The sequence below is a fragment of the Rhea pennata genome, chromosome 12, assembly GCF_028389875.1.
Source record: "Rhea pennata isolate bPtePen1 chromosome 12, bPtePen1.pri, whole genome shotgun sequence".
Taxonomy (NCBI): domain Eukaryota; kingdom Metazoa; phylum Chordata; class Aves; order Rheiformes; family Rheidae; genus Rhea; species Rhea pennata.
The window spans coordinates 23,523,599-23,536,946 of NC_084674.1; the positions used below are offsets into that span (position 1 = coordinate 23,523,599).

Genomic DNA, 13,348 nt, shown 5'->3' on the forward strand with positions numbered 1-13,348 from the left:
GGCGGGGTGCATATAGTTCTTGGATCTGTAGAAGGGCATAAGTAAGCTGCTGCCCAGGAACAGAAACATGCCGCCCCCTGCGCTCCTTTAGACTATTTCTGTCTCTACTGAGATCCAGTCTGTGGGGTTTTGCCAAAGGCTTGCACACTTTGCTTTCACCTGTTTTTTTCAAGCTTCTAGAGTACTGGAGGCTTTTGGGCTTTCTGTTCTTGCTTGCTGTCTGTCTGGCCTAATAGGGAGCCTTAACATGCCAGGTGTGTCATTGCACTCCCATTCTTGGCCTTGCCAAGCTCGAGTAATGTTTTGCTTGATCTTTCGGTCGGACAGAGCCAACCTGGCTGGCGCTGTTGCACCTGCCTCATTGGACAAACAGGGGACATGGAGTAGCCAGCCGAGGTCCTGGAATGCAAGACTTGAAGGGAATCCAAAAGGGGTTGGGAACTAGTGACAAAGCTCTGTGTCTGGCAAGTGGATTAGTTCTGATGGGAACCCTCCTACGGAGCTTTTAAATCTGTCCTTAAATTCCTTCTCAGGACTGGATGGCAGCACCTCTGCCTCGGAAAGGGAACGCCTGATTAACCAGTTCAATGACCCAAGCAACACGTCTGTCTGGCTCTTCTTGCTGTCCACACGGTAAGTTGCCTGGAGCAGACAGGTGCCATGGAGGGGGCTCACACTGATGTTGTGTATGCACGTAGGTTTTCAGCTCTGAGCTCCCTTTGGACTTGTTTGCTCTCAAGTCTATGGGACAATAGTGCGATCTGCATCTGAATTCTCCATGGATGTAGGATTTTAGCCCTAGTCTTCTACAGATAGTTAGTAGCAGTCTTGGAAACCAGAAATCATTTTGAAGTTTCCCATATGACTGAAGGAAACTTTGCATAGACACACCACGGACTCTTGGCTGTGATGGCTTCCTCTGCCTAAAAGCTTTGAAAATTGGCCAAGGCAAAAAGTGAAAATACATCTTTAATTTGCAGTGCTGGGTGTTTGGGTGTCAACCTCATTGGAGCAAACAGAGTGGTGGTGTTTGACGCTTCTTGGAACCCGTGCCATGACGCCCAAGCCGTGTGCCGAGTGTACCGCTACGGACAGAAGAAGCCATGCCACATTTACAGGCTGGTTTCTGATTACACGCTCGAGAAGAAGATCTACGACCGTCAGATCTCCAAGCAAGGCATGTCAGGTAAGTGTGAACACAGCACTCGGCTCTTGGCTTTCCCTGCTTTTGGCTCTTAGTCCTGTTTCTATGATTTTCGTAATGCCTTTTTTTTTTGAAGAAGGAGAAGAAGAAGAAGAAGAAGAAGAAAAAGAAGATTGGAAAACTAAGCAGCTAAAGTGACAGTGTCACATTGTCTTAGGGCAATGTTTCATGTTTATGAATTGACAGTGATATGAAAGCCTGTAAGATGTGGAGGGCAGAGCAGTAGGGGCTGTAGAGTCAACATCCTGCAGCAGGGTTGTGCTGCCAGTCCCACGCTGTGCTATTTAGCTTCCCTGCTGCACACTGCAGCTCCAGGTCTGCCGCTTCTGGAGGTTTAGTTTTGTTTGGGCTCCTGCATTGTGGGTTAGAGCAGCACAGAGTAGAGTGGAAATATCACTAGGTCTGCGTAGTCTTGGTGATTGCTGCAAGAAACTGGGTGTTTGGGAGGTGGTCATCCTATTTCCTCCTAATGCCCTTGCTTGTCTTAGGCTGGGCTCTGTGCCTCCATTTCCCCAGCAGCAAGGAAAACAGACAAATAAAAATATATATGGATATTTTTGCATGTTAGTGCCTACTCAGGAGCCAAGAATAAGGAATTCATTCCAATTCTGACCTACCCTTATACGAAAAGTACCTTTTGTGCTGTCTTGTGCCGGATGTTGAGCTGTTTTTGTAGTGCATGCTCATGAGGGTTGTGGTGACCCCAAAAGAGTCCTGCTTGCCTGTGTTCTGCTTTCTCTCTAAAACCAAGTCCAGAGGCAGCAACCTAGTGTGATGGGCTCGGTGTCCTGTCTTTGCATTCAAGGTGGAGTGTCCTGGCAGCTGGCCTTGCTCCCAGGAGAGTCTTGGACATAGATACTTTTCTGCCTGTGCTCCCATTTGTCCTGTGTGCCAGGAGGAAAGTCCAAGGAAAGCTTTCAGGCTCCTGTGAGGGAGGGATTGTGGATCCTTTCCTGAGCATTTGACTATTTCAATAGAGTTCTGCACATTTCAGTGCCCGGTTATTAACTTGATCCTTTTGGTGGGATTTGGTGGGGGACACCTACTGCTGGGGCTGCTGTTCTGTCCCAGGGCTTGTGTAGCTAGATTCTTGTTTCTGTGTGCCAGCATCCCAGTGGCTTATGCTGCGTTGTTGTGCTGTCTGAGTACAAGGCATTTGTCAGCCTGACTTGTTCAAACAGGCTCATTTCTGAATGTGGTAGACGATTTTTTCTCCCTGCTATGACATTTACCAGAGGCCTCTGAGGAAAGTACAGATTACAAGGAGGGAAATATTTTAGGATAGGAGTATAGAAAGTGCAGGAGGCAGCAGTACCCAACTCTTACCCTTCTCTACTTACTCCGTTCCCTCCCTTTTCCAGATCGGGTGGTAGATGATCTGAACCCAGTGCTGAACTTTACCCGTCGGGAGGTGGAGAACCTGCTACATTTTGTAGAAGAGGAATCTGACCCTACTCAGCTCTCCCTCAATCCAAGCAAGATGAAGGAGTCTGTTCTACAATTAGCCTGTCTCAAGTATCCTCACCTCATCACCAAGGTAAGAATGACCTGCTTGCTCACTGTCACTGTCCTGGAAAGCCAAGAGGAGGACTGCAGGACTGCAGATGTGTGATGAGGACATGGTGGCAGGACAGATACTTTCACGTGCTGGTGGGAATAGAGTCAAGTGCCTCTAGTGAGACCCTTGAGAGCCCTACCCTTCCCTGCAATATTTTCAGAACACTTAGAACTGCCACTGTCCTGCCCAGGTTTTGGGACAAGTTGTAGGCAACCCTTTCTCCAGTTTGGTGCTGTGCCAGGAAGGTGGCCATCTCATTTTCTGGCTTGATGCCAGCTCTCCTCCTGAGGTGTTTTTAGAACAAGGGGATAATGCTGGGACAACCAACGCTTGCCTGAATTTGAAAGTTTTGCAGGTAGGGTGCTGCTGCAGACTGGGCCTGTGGCAGGGCACCATGAGGCTCTGGTGTCTGTGTGACGTCTCGTCAGGTGCAGCACTTGTGCTCTTAACTGGCCATTCAGGCCGCGGGTTTCACTGTGCACTCGTGGCGAGCGAGGGTCTTGGCTGGGCAGATGTGGTGGCTCAGCTGACAATCAGTCATTCCTCAAACCGGGCCTCGAGCCCGTCCACACCATGCTGCTGGACACGCCACCCCGTGACCAGCTCTGCGTCCCAGCTTCCCTTTTCTTTGCTCTGGTCTGGGATGGGGACCCTATTGGCCTGCGGAGACAGGGTGGCTGGGGCATGCTGGTTCCCTCTTGTGGTGTGTTGGAGTCCAAACCTCTGTGCTGTGGGATTGCAGGAGCCTTTTCAGCATGAGTCACTGCTGATTGACCGCAAAGAGCACAAACTGACCAAGGCAGAGAAGAAAGCAGCCAAGAAGAGCTACGAAGAGGAGAAGCGAGCATCCGTCCCCTACACCCGGCCGTCCTACGCACAGTATTACCCAGCCAGTGACCAGAGTCTGACAAGTATCCCTGCCTTTAGCCAGAGGAACTGGTGAGTACTTGCCTCTTTCTCTTCTTTCCTTGCTGCAGGTTGGAACGAGGGGGCAGAGGAAGCTTAGCCCTGCCAGTAGAGGCACTGTACTTTCCTCCCTCCTCTCTCACTAGGCGACCAGCCCTCAAGGGTGAGGACAAGCCGGTAGCAAGCGTCCGCCCAGTTCAATCCACCCCCATTCCTATGATGCCCCGGCATGTCCCCATGGGCGGTGCAGGATCAGCCTCGAGTTCCAATCCTGCTGTCAACTTCCCCATCAACTATCTCCAGCGAGCTGGTGTCCTCGTGCAGAAGATTGTCACCACCACAGGTGAGCTGTTGCTGCAGGGCTGAGCCAGGAGTAGTGAACTCCTGGATCATGACAGAGAGGGTGGAAGCCTGTCCTTTGGTCCATCCTCCAAACGTCTCCTGTGGACATGGGCTGGGGGCAGAGACATCAGAGCTGCTGATACTGCCTTTCCGTGTCTGAGGGGTTCCCCAGTGTCTGGGGACTTTCTGCGTGGGTGTGTAAGGGGTGTAGGCCTGATGGGTTTTAGGATTGAACTCACTGCGAGGGGGCCTGCGGTACTGCTTTCAGCAGGGAGCAGCCAGTTGTCCTTTTTGGAACAGGTGGAGACCTTGTGCCAGAGTGGCCTGAGTTTTGCTTCCTCAGAGACCTGCACTTTCCCACTCTGCTGTTTCCAGTGTTGCTCTGAAATAAATTCAACGCTTGCTTCTACCACAGCACATGGGGGAAACAACTGTGCTGCAGGCAAAGGGGTTCGGTGGTGCAGTTCTTGCTCCTGGCTGTAGCTCGTGGGCAATTTCACAGACGCTGTTCTGTTTCCTCCCACTGCCAGATATTGTGATTCCGGGTACAAACACGTCCACTGATGTACAGGCGAGAATCAGTGCTGGCGAGAGCATCCACATCATCCGAGGGACTAAAGGTAGGTCCCCCTATCTCAGTAAATTTTGTGGATGGAGACCTGAACAAGGCTAATCAGCAAAGAAAGGACCTAAACCACGAATCAGTCCTTTGAGAGGAGAATATGTAGGAAGGGGAGGAGATCTGGATTCTGCGGTGGCTCAGCTGTGAACTATGCTTTGGCGTGTTCCTGTGGCTGATGCCTCAGGGATGATTGCTGCTGTGGCTACTCCAACCTCTAAGAGGAGCTGTTGTACTTCTGGATGAGGTGTCTTGTTCACACAGTGCCCACTGCACACACTGAGGCAGCTAAACACTTCCCAGTGCTCGCAGAGCAAACTTAGCCCCAACACCGAGTGTCACACTTCCCACTGGCAGTACTTTGGGAGAGAGAGAGCTTTGAACTCAGGAAAGCTGAAGAGAGGGAGGTGGAGAGCAAGGAAGGAGACAGGAGGCCCCCACTGATCTCCCTTCGTGGGCCTGGCCTTACGCAACACTACAGTCCTGTTTCTGTCTGTGCAGCCTCGTTGGCTCACTGCTCCGCGGTCCGAAGGTGAGACCAGAAGTCATGCGTGAAGTTGTTTGGCCTCTGTTCTAGGGACATACATCCGGACCAGCGATGGGCGGATTTTTGCTATCCGGACCAGTGGGAAGCCAAAGGGCAGTGAAGACCGTCGGACGGCTGCCTCAGGTAGGGGCTTGTGAGCGTTGCATGGGGCTTACTCCTGACCTTTCCCAGCCGAGCATGTGTTGGGTGGTGTTCCGTGGCCTTCCTCCATCACGCCTGTAACCAAGAGACCCAGGCTGACCCCACAATCTCCCCGCATTGTCCCCACCTTGCTTGTCACTTCCGCCTCTTCCCCTTCCCTTCGGCTCCCAGGATTTTCCTGAGCTTGTCTTTCTCACCTGTTCCACCTCCTTTATTCCAGGCTCCCAGAGCTCTTCGCTGGAGTCCACGAGCAACGGCAGACACAGTGCCTCATCACCGCAGCTCCCCAGCGCAGAGGAGCTCACTCGGCCCATATCCCCTGACAGCCCCGAGATCATCAGCGAGCTGCAGCAGTACGCAGAGGCGGCGGCTGCCCGCGAGTCCCGGCACAGCTCTCCCAGCACCAACGCAGCACAGGGCCACCCTGCCCGCACGGACAACACGACCAGCTTGGCAGCCCGAGGAGCTGAGCAGCGCGCAGGGATTCACTGCATGGCTCCCTCTGTGTCTTCGGCCCTGCCAGCCACCAGCCAGCACGTCGATGCCCACTCGGTGTTGGACTTACGGGGCAACAAGCGCAAGTCGACCTCACCGTCAGCTCCGGAGGAACAAGCCCGCAGGCAGCAGAAAAAACGCCAGTTGCCATCGTCCATGCAGCCGTACGAACACGGGTACCCCGTCTCTGGTGGGTTCGCCATGCCTCCTGTCTCTCTAAACCACAACCTAACCCATCCATTTGCCTCCCAGCCAGGAAACTCCTTATACATGGGTACTGGCTCCTCTTACTACCAGCTGCCCAATTTACTCCCAGACCCTCATCTGGTGTTCCCTGTGACTACTGACCCTCTGCTGACAGCCGGCACCGCCAGCTCTTCTGCTGCTACCTCAGCCACCGCCAGCGTCCCCTCATTCATGCTAAACCCTTCTCTGACGGGGGTGCTGCCCAATTACTCGCTTCCCTTCACGCAGTCACTCCTGCCCGAGCCCAGGATGTTTGCTCCTTTCCCAGCCCCTGTCTTGCCTAGCAGCCTTCCCAGGAGCATGGCATCTGCCTACCCTGGCTACATGTCCCCTCACTCGGGCTACCCGGCCGGGGGCCTCCTTCGGTCCCAGGTGCCTCAGTTTGAACCCCAGGAGGTCCCGGAGGTGGGATGCAGCTCCAATGACGAGGACAAAGACGACGATGTTATAGAGATCACAGGGAAATAACGGGCCCAGCTCCTGCTCGGTCTCAGCTCAGCCGGGAGGCAAAAGTTGCAGGACCTTTTTTGGGAGTCAGGATTTCCCCTCTGGGCCATGGCATCGGGTGGAGAAGGATGCGAAGGGGGTGGTGCGGGGTTTGGTTTGGGTTTTGTTTCATTCTGTTGGTTTTTAGCTGTCAAGGATCTGAACTGTACTGGGCGCCGGGAGACCGGGGTGGGTGTAGAGTGGACCTGTGAGGGCCGGGGGAGCAAGAGCCGGGGGAGGGAGGGAAGCAGCAATGCAAACCGTAGGAGTGCCTCCCTCCCACGCTCTGTCTGTCTGTCTGTCTCTGTTCTCTGTCTTGTCTGAAAGGGGGAGGCTCGGGGTTGCGGGTCGCCGCCGGCCGCCCGCGGGCCTGGAGGCGCGGGCTTGGCTGCTGGCGGGCCCGGGTCCCTCTCGCGTGAACTGCCTTATCTGTGAACTGGTCCCGCTGCCGGAGGGGCGGGAGGGCGGGAGACCCCGGCAGAGGTTGGGGATGAAGCGTTTTTACTGGGGAGGGCGCGGGAGGGGAGGGCTTCTCCGTTGTGTGTGTTTTCAGTGGGGGGGGGGGGAGGGATTGATGTTAGAGGTTTAAAAAAACAAAACAAAACAAAAAAAAACAACCAAAACCACAAGCGATTTGTCTGTCATCCTCTTCCAATTCCCTCAAAAGCGGTGCGAGGGCTGCAGCCGGGCCCCTGCGGCGGCGGGGAGGGCAGGGCGGCTCGCGGGGCCCCGCCGCAGGGGTCCCGTCCCAGGTAGGTTGAGCCTGCGGTTTCCCCGCCGGCGGAGCTGTCGCCGCCGTCTCGGCAGCTGCTGGAGGGGAATCCCGGAGACTTCCCCAGCTCTGCGGCCCGGCGGGGCTGCGCGAAGGGCATGGCTCGCCCTGCCGGCAGCCCGGGCGGGTAGGTGGGCTCGCTGCTGCTTCTCAACGGCCCCGGGCAGTGGAGAAGGCCGCAAAGGGATGCGGTTGGGGACCCAGTGCCCGTTGCTGTTGACTCTGTGATCGGAGCGACTTCCCCCGCACAGAATCTCTACATTAATTTATTTCATGAAGGCATAATATTTATTGTTTGGGGGACTCTCTTTCTATTTTTAAATTAATTTCCATGTTAAAAAAGAAAAAAAGAAATAAAATGCTGGCCTCCATCACGCAGTGGTTGCTTGTCGGGTTGTCTGTGTGGGGAGAAGCAGCCGTTTGACCAAAGCGTAGTCTAGAAGCAGGCCCAGCGGCGGCGGTTCCCTCCAGCTGACTCGTGTTGTGTTTGCTGGATGTGGCCCCCTGCCCCGGGGGACGGTGCCAGAGCCACTGCCGGGGTTTGGGAGCGGCTGGAGGGACGCCGGAGTCCCCTTGTCGTGTTGGGGCGGGTGGCGGAGCCTCCTGCGCAAGCTTCGCGCGCTTCTCCCCAGCGAGGACGGGGTCTCGAGGTGTGACGAGTCGGGGAGCTCCTGCCGAGGGGCCCCTTTCCCCACCAGCGACGGCAGCGTCGCTGGCTCCAGCCCTCCCCTGCTGCGCGTGCGGGGCCTGGCCCGAGAACTGGGAGCGAATCACCTGGCCGCTCGTCCCAGCGCCGGGGCTCCGGCGTCTCGCTGGGCAGGGAGAGGCGTCTCCGCACGAGTTGCCCAGCCGCAGCTAGGCTCCGTGTGTGTGCGCGTGCGAGCGGGCGCGTGCGTTAGGGATGGAGACTAGATGGGAACCTCTGTGCACGTCTGGTGTCGGCAGGCAGATGTGCCCACCGGTGTGGGACGTCTTGGAGCGCAGCCAGGCTCTTGGAGCAGCGGTAGCTTGTAAAGGGACTTGGGCTGTCGAAGCCGCAGTCGTCGGTGCTTGCTGGGACCAGCTAGGGTTAGGAAGGGAGGACAGGATGTCCTGACATCCTGCATCGAGGGGGCTCTGGAAGATAAGGACCTTCCTTCTTCAGAGAAAGAGAGCAAGAGGGTGTGTGTGTGTGGGTGTGTGCGCGCGCACGCACGTGCGCGTGATACAAAACCATAATAAAAATGTTACGGGGCTTTCCTAGTGTCTTTCTCTGTTCAGTGGACATTGTCTGTCAAACATAACCACACCATTCATAGAAGCCTTAGATCAACAGTTTAGCTATGCAAATTATTTTAATTATTTTTTCCTTTTTTTAAAGAAAACAAACATTAAAATAGTGCTTTCTTCTTTAACATGTCCTAGGAGTTGAAAACCGAGGGGTTCTGAGCAAACTGCTGGACAACTTGTCTTTGGATGCACCATGGAAATAAAAATCAAACCCCCCCACAAAAGTAACATTAACTGATGGTGTTCATGCAAGTTTCTCCAAAGACTTGACAGTGCTGCGTCTGTGAGTCATGCCCTCCTGTGCTCTGTGTGTCCACCTCGTGCACGAGCCTGTGCCACTGATTGTATTGCAAGCTTGCCCAGATGTCCGTTGCATCCCTGTGAGGCTGTCAGATTTCCGGTGGATTTGGGGAATGCACCTAGGCAAGGGATTTCCTTGTCGAGAGTAGCAAGTTTTGAGACCTGCAGGAGCGTTATGAGAGACCTGTGGGAGGCCAGTGTCGCCTCAGAGCCTGAGCAGACTAACCAGAGCCCTGCCGCAGCCTGGGTCCGTGCTGGCGGTGGGCAGGGTAGCTGAGCTCATCCGAGTGACCCTCCTAATTCCTCTTGGAAGGGGGCTTTTCTGTGGCTCTGGGCTGAGAGGAGGCATGAAGATTTGGCTCGGGGCAGCAGGGCGCAGTGGCTCTGGATGCGGCGCCCGTGACTGCGCTCTGTTTTTTCTCTACTCGTTGCCTCTCCAGGAAAGCACCAGAGACTTCCGGAGGGCCCTGTGTCCGGCACTGCACCGAGCAGGCCCTGGTGCGTTCCCTTCCACCGCGTGACGTGCTCCCGGGGGACCCCCGGTGTAGCCCGAGCCCCGTAACCGTAGGAGCTAGAGGCTGCCGTAGGAAACGCGCTGCGTGCCGCTAGGTGACGGCTCTGTTTCCCGCGAGCTGACTGCTACCCTTCCTGCGCAAGGGCGAGACGCGATGGCTCCAGGCTCCTCCGCGGCCCCGGCGGCTAGGAAGCCCCTCGCAAGCGTCCCGTTGGGCGGCCGCCCCTGGAAGCGACCCGCCGTGAGGGGCTTCCGCTGTTGCTGACAAGCGTCCGGGCAGCCGTAGCACACGCGCCGCATCCCTGCCCCGCGGGGCGGCGGGAGCGGCTCTGCTGCTCTGTAAGTGCCTGAGTTGAGCCCCAGCCGCCCTTCCTGAGCCCAGCGGGGCGGTGTGGCACCTCTCCACCCCACCTTCCCTCCGGGCTTCCTGCCTAGCCCTCGAGAAGCCCCTTTTCAGGGGTGCAGGGTGCCTGTGCCCGTGTCGGAGCCTCAGGGGAGAGAGGGTCCCATCCGCTGGGGCAACAGGTTGCCGTAACGCCCTGCACCCCAACCATGGGGCGCCCGCAGTGACCGACAGCTTCCAGGGCTGCTCCAAGCTGGCCAGGGGAGGCACGTGGCTGCGGGCGCCGGCTTTCCCGTGGGCTGGGGGGACGCGGGAAGGATTTCCTCCATGCCATCGAAGCCATGAGGGTGTGCGGGTTATCCGGGCTCCTTTGGAATGGGGTGACCTCTCTGAGCCCTAAAACTCCTCCTCTCCCGTGGGGTTCCCTCCTCCCCAGACTTATCTCCTCTTTCGCATGTAGTTGTGCTTTAGAGGGTCCCGTCTTGGCTTTTCTGAGCTTGGAACAGGGGCTTCCCCAGCACGGGTTGAATTTTTCTTTTGCTGCTGAATTTGTCTTCAATGAACTGACGGAAGCAGTTGGCAGTTCGTGGCTGGCTGCGGGTGACACTGAGGACAGCAGTGCAGGACTCTCCGCTGAGGTATTTGGACGCTAAGGAAGATTTCTGAGCGCAGCCCAGAGGCCGGGGGCAGTCGCGTGCTCCTGAGGTGCAGCAAGCTGTCCCCTTGAGTGAGCACCCACCCCTGGAGCTCTTCCCTTAGGCGGGAGGTTTCTGCTCCCTCTCCGGACGCAGCAGGGACAGTCGGGCGGAGCTGCACGCTGTGCCACTGCAAGACGCTACGGGGTGGGTGGGGGGTGACCTGCGACTGTGACGTGCCTGGGAACATCCCAGCAGTTCCTCAGGCGCGGTTGGGTTGGCAGCCCTCGGCTTGTGAACCGGGGCAGCTCTCCAGGCAGCGGTCGCTTGGGCTCAGCGAGGCGGGCGTCTCAGGGAGACAGTGGCGGTGGTGCAGCAAAGCCTCGCCTGGCCTGCGCTCAGCGAGTACTGGGGCAGGGTCTGCTGCATGTTCGCTCCCAGTAGCACCTGGGAGGTTGATGGGGCGGCTGCAGATACTCACAGAAAAACTTCCAGAAAGCAGAGGATGGGATTTCCACCACTGCTTCACTAGAAATTGCAAATGTTTGCTTTAATGATGTCAGCTAATGGCTGAACGCAAGAAAATTTGCTGTTGGTTTATGGATGGCTTCCAGGCCAAACGGGGCATGTTCAACAAGTATCTTCACAACTGCTGTTTTTCTCTACTCTAGGATGAGGTTTGTTAATCCAGTCTTGGAAGGGCAGGGGGTGGGGGGCAGAGATTCAGAGGGGAATGTAGTCCAGCTGCGTTACGTTGGGGATGAGGGCTCCTTGCAGGTTGAACGGCGAGCGCTCTGCTCAAAGGGAGGACGCAGCCTGAAGGAGGGAGAGCGACCTCCGCCTCCTCCCAAACCGCTGCCGCCACTACGTGCTGCCCCGGGTGGCGCTGCTTTGTGGCTCCCACGCTGGCAGCACCCAGCTCGGCTCTGGAGTCTCTTTGGCAGATCCACACGTACAGGGGAGCCTGAATGAATCCACTGTTGAGTCTCATTTTGGTTTTGGGGAGTTATTTTTTCTTTTTTACTACCGCCTTAGTTTGTGGCCTGTCTTTTTGTGATTGGAAAGAGGAATATCTCTAGCAGGGTGGGTTGGTCAGTTGGCCCCACGCATGATCATGTGCTTCCCTCTTCTCTCTGTCAAGCGGGATGTGCTCACCTGATCTCCCAGAACAGAGACTTTGAACAATTTGTTGTTTATATGATGTATTTATTTTTACTTGTGTTTCATGTCATTTTTTTAAAAAATAATAAATTGTAAGTTGGTATAACTGCCTGTTGTTTCTCTCTCTTTTGGTAAAAATGATTTTCAAAAATTTTTTTAAAAAGTGGTTTGAAGTGGATTACGGTTGGGTTGAGCAAACGCATCTCAGGCAAACCTAGATCTCCTGCTGCCAGAGCCCCACTCAGCAAGCAGCTCCCTGAGCACCAGCTCTGGTACGAGGTGCCAGTGCGGGCACGCCGAGGGGGCTGTGCCCAACTGCCTCCAGGGCTGCCTGGGTCTGCATATGTCCATGGTGGAGTCTGGATGCTGCCTGGTGTTGGGGACCAACGCGTGAGACCTGGCTATTTCCATTCTCAGTCCTCTGCATTTTCTATTGCTGCTAAAAACAATTGTCATTAAGATACAGGGGGAAACTGAGGAGAATAAATACTTTGCAGGGCGTAAATAGCTTGGAGTCTTGAGTCCAGACTGTCTGTCCTTGCCTTGTGCTCCGCGGAGGCACACAGAGAGGCAGAGGGGACTGGCGCAGTTTGAGGTAGTAAATGCAAGGCATTTTCTGCACTTGAAGCTGTAAGGTGTCTTGGAGCTGGTGCCTGCGTGCAAGAAGGGCCCTGGAGAACTGGGGAAGGGAGCTGGTGCCTGGGCCCTATGCAGGCCCGAGAGCCGAGGCAGCCCCCGGCCCGCTCTGTGCGGCTACAGGGGGTGAGGGTGCCGTCGCACTCGGCCCTTCTTGCTTTCTGGGGACTGGTGCTGCCACTTTTGGTGCCAGGCTTTCTGCCGTTGCCTTTCCTGGTGCCGCAGGGCATTGCAATAGATGTCAAGGCTGGTGCCTGGTGCCCCCAGGGCCCGTGGGAACCCCCTGTAGCCCATTTGCAGGTCTATTCGGGGCTGGGGAGCCTGGTAGCTTCCTCCTAGCTCAACCCCCTTGCCCTGTTTGTAGGGTGGTATCTCCATTGCCTCATGCCTGATAACACGAAGGCTGTAACGGGTGAGGGACCGTGAGAAGGAGCGCTCCACGGCCTGGCACTCGTAGGTGCCAGCGTCCTCCCTCGCAAGCTGGCGGATCAGCAGCCCTTGCTCCAGCATCAAGAAGTGGCCGTTGTTCCCGACCTGGGCAAAGGCAGAGCGCTGTGAGTCGATCCCCGCTGCTGCGGCGCCCAGCTGAACTGGGCCCTGGGCCCTGCGCCCCATACCTCTCTCAGGCCTGTCTCCTCGCCGTGCTGCACCAGCCACCGGATGCTTGTCTGCGGTGAGGGAGCCAGGCACTCGAGGAAGGTTGAGTTTTTTTCCACCCCAAAAACCAGCTTCTCTACTGCAGCAGTCCCTGTGGGGGGAAGGCGACAGGAGAAGGGGTGACTGCCCAGCCCTGCGCTCCCTGTGCTGTGTGACAGCACGGGTAAGATGGCTGGCATGGCCCTGAGGCGGGCGAAGGGCAGACAGCATGTAGGGGGCTAGTACTGGCCCTGGCAGAGGTGTCCAGGACACGGAGGGTGGCACGGAGCCAGCTCTGCCAGGCCCGCAGCTGCAGTAGATGGTGCAGGTGCACGGACGTGGGCGCTGGTTTCTCAGTGCTGTGCTGCCCTGGTAGCACTTGCCCACTGGTGCTCTGGACAACACTGACTGCCCAGACTGGGGCCTCCTTGCGGGGCCTGGGGCTGGCGCTCACCCGTTGTGGTGTCCTGGCACTGGCTGAGCGGGTCAGACTTCAGCACATCCTGGCACCGGGCCTGCCTGTGGGAGCAAGCAGATC

General features: G+C 56.4%; 2 protein-coding genes across 8 annotated transcripts in view; one reads left to right on the plus strand and one right to left on the minus strand.

The window, feature by feature from the left end:
* The window catches only part of RAD54L2 (RAD54 like 2), a 68,599-nt gene extending 56,955 nt beyond the window's left edge, over positions 1-11,644 (plus strand). For 2 of the 3 annotated variants that reach the window (XM_062585466.1, XM_062585468.1), the window contains 8 exons: positions 534-633; positions 981-1,186; positions 2,566-2,741; positions 3,505-3,701; positions 3,815-4,011; positions 4,541-4,630; positions 5,207-5,299; positions 5,538-7,029. In XM_062585466.1, the coding sequence (XP_062441450.1) occupies positions 534-633; positions 981-1,186; positions 2,566-2,741; positions 3,505-3,701; positions 3,815-4,011; positions 4,541-4,630; positions 5,207-5,299; positions 5,538-6,526 (2,048 nt within the window). In that variant the 3' untranslated portion in view covers positions 6,527-7,029. Of the gene's footprint in view, positions 1-533; positions 634-980; positions 1,187-2,565; positions 2,742-3,504; positions 3,702-3,814; positions 4,012-4,540; positions 4,631-5,206; positions 5,300-5,537; positions 7,030-8,720 lie in introns of those variants that run through there. The other variant, XM_062585469.1, reaches the window with a different exon arrangement.
* Positions 10,998-13,348, minus strand: part of LOC134145696 (semaphorin-3D-like) — a 28,581-nt gene continuing 26,230 nt past the window's right edge. For all 5 annotated transcript variants that reach the window (XM_062585473.1, XM_062585474.1, XM_062585472.1 and 2 more), the window contains 3 exons: positions 13,265-13,329; positions 12,792-12,922; positions 10,998-12,708 (listed from right to left, as the gene is read on the minus strand). In XM_062585473.1, the coding sequence (XP_062441457.1) occupies positions 12,292-12,708; positions 12,792-12,922; positions 13,265-13,329 (613 nt within the window). In that variant the 3' untranslated portion in view covers positions 10,998-12,291. The remainder of the gene's footprint in view (positions 12,709-12,791; positions 12,923-13,264; positions 13,330-13,348) is intronic.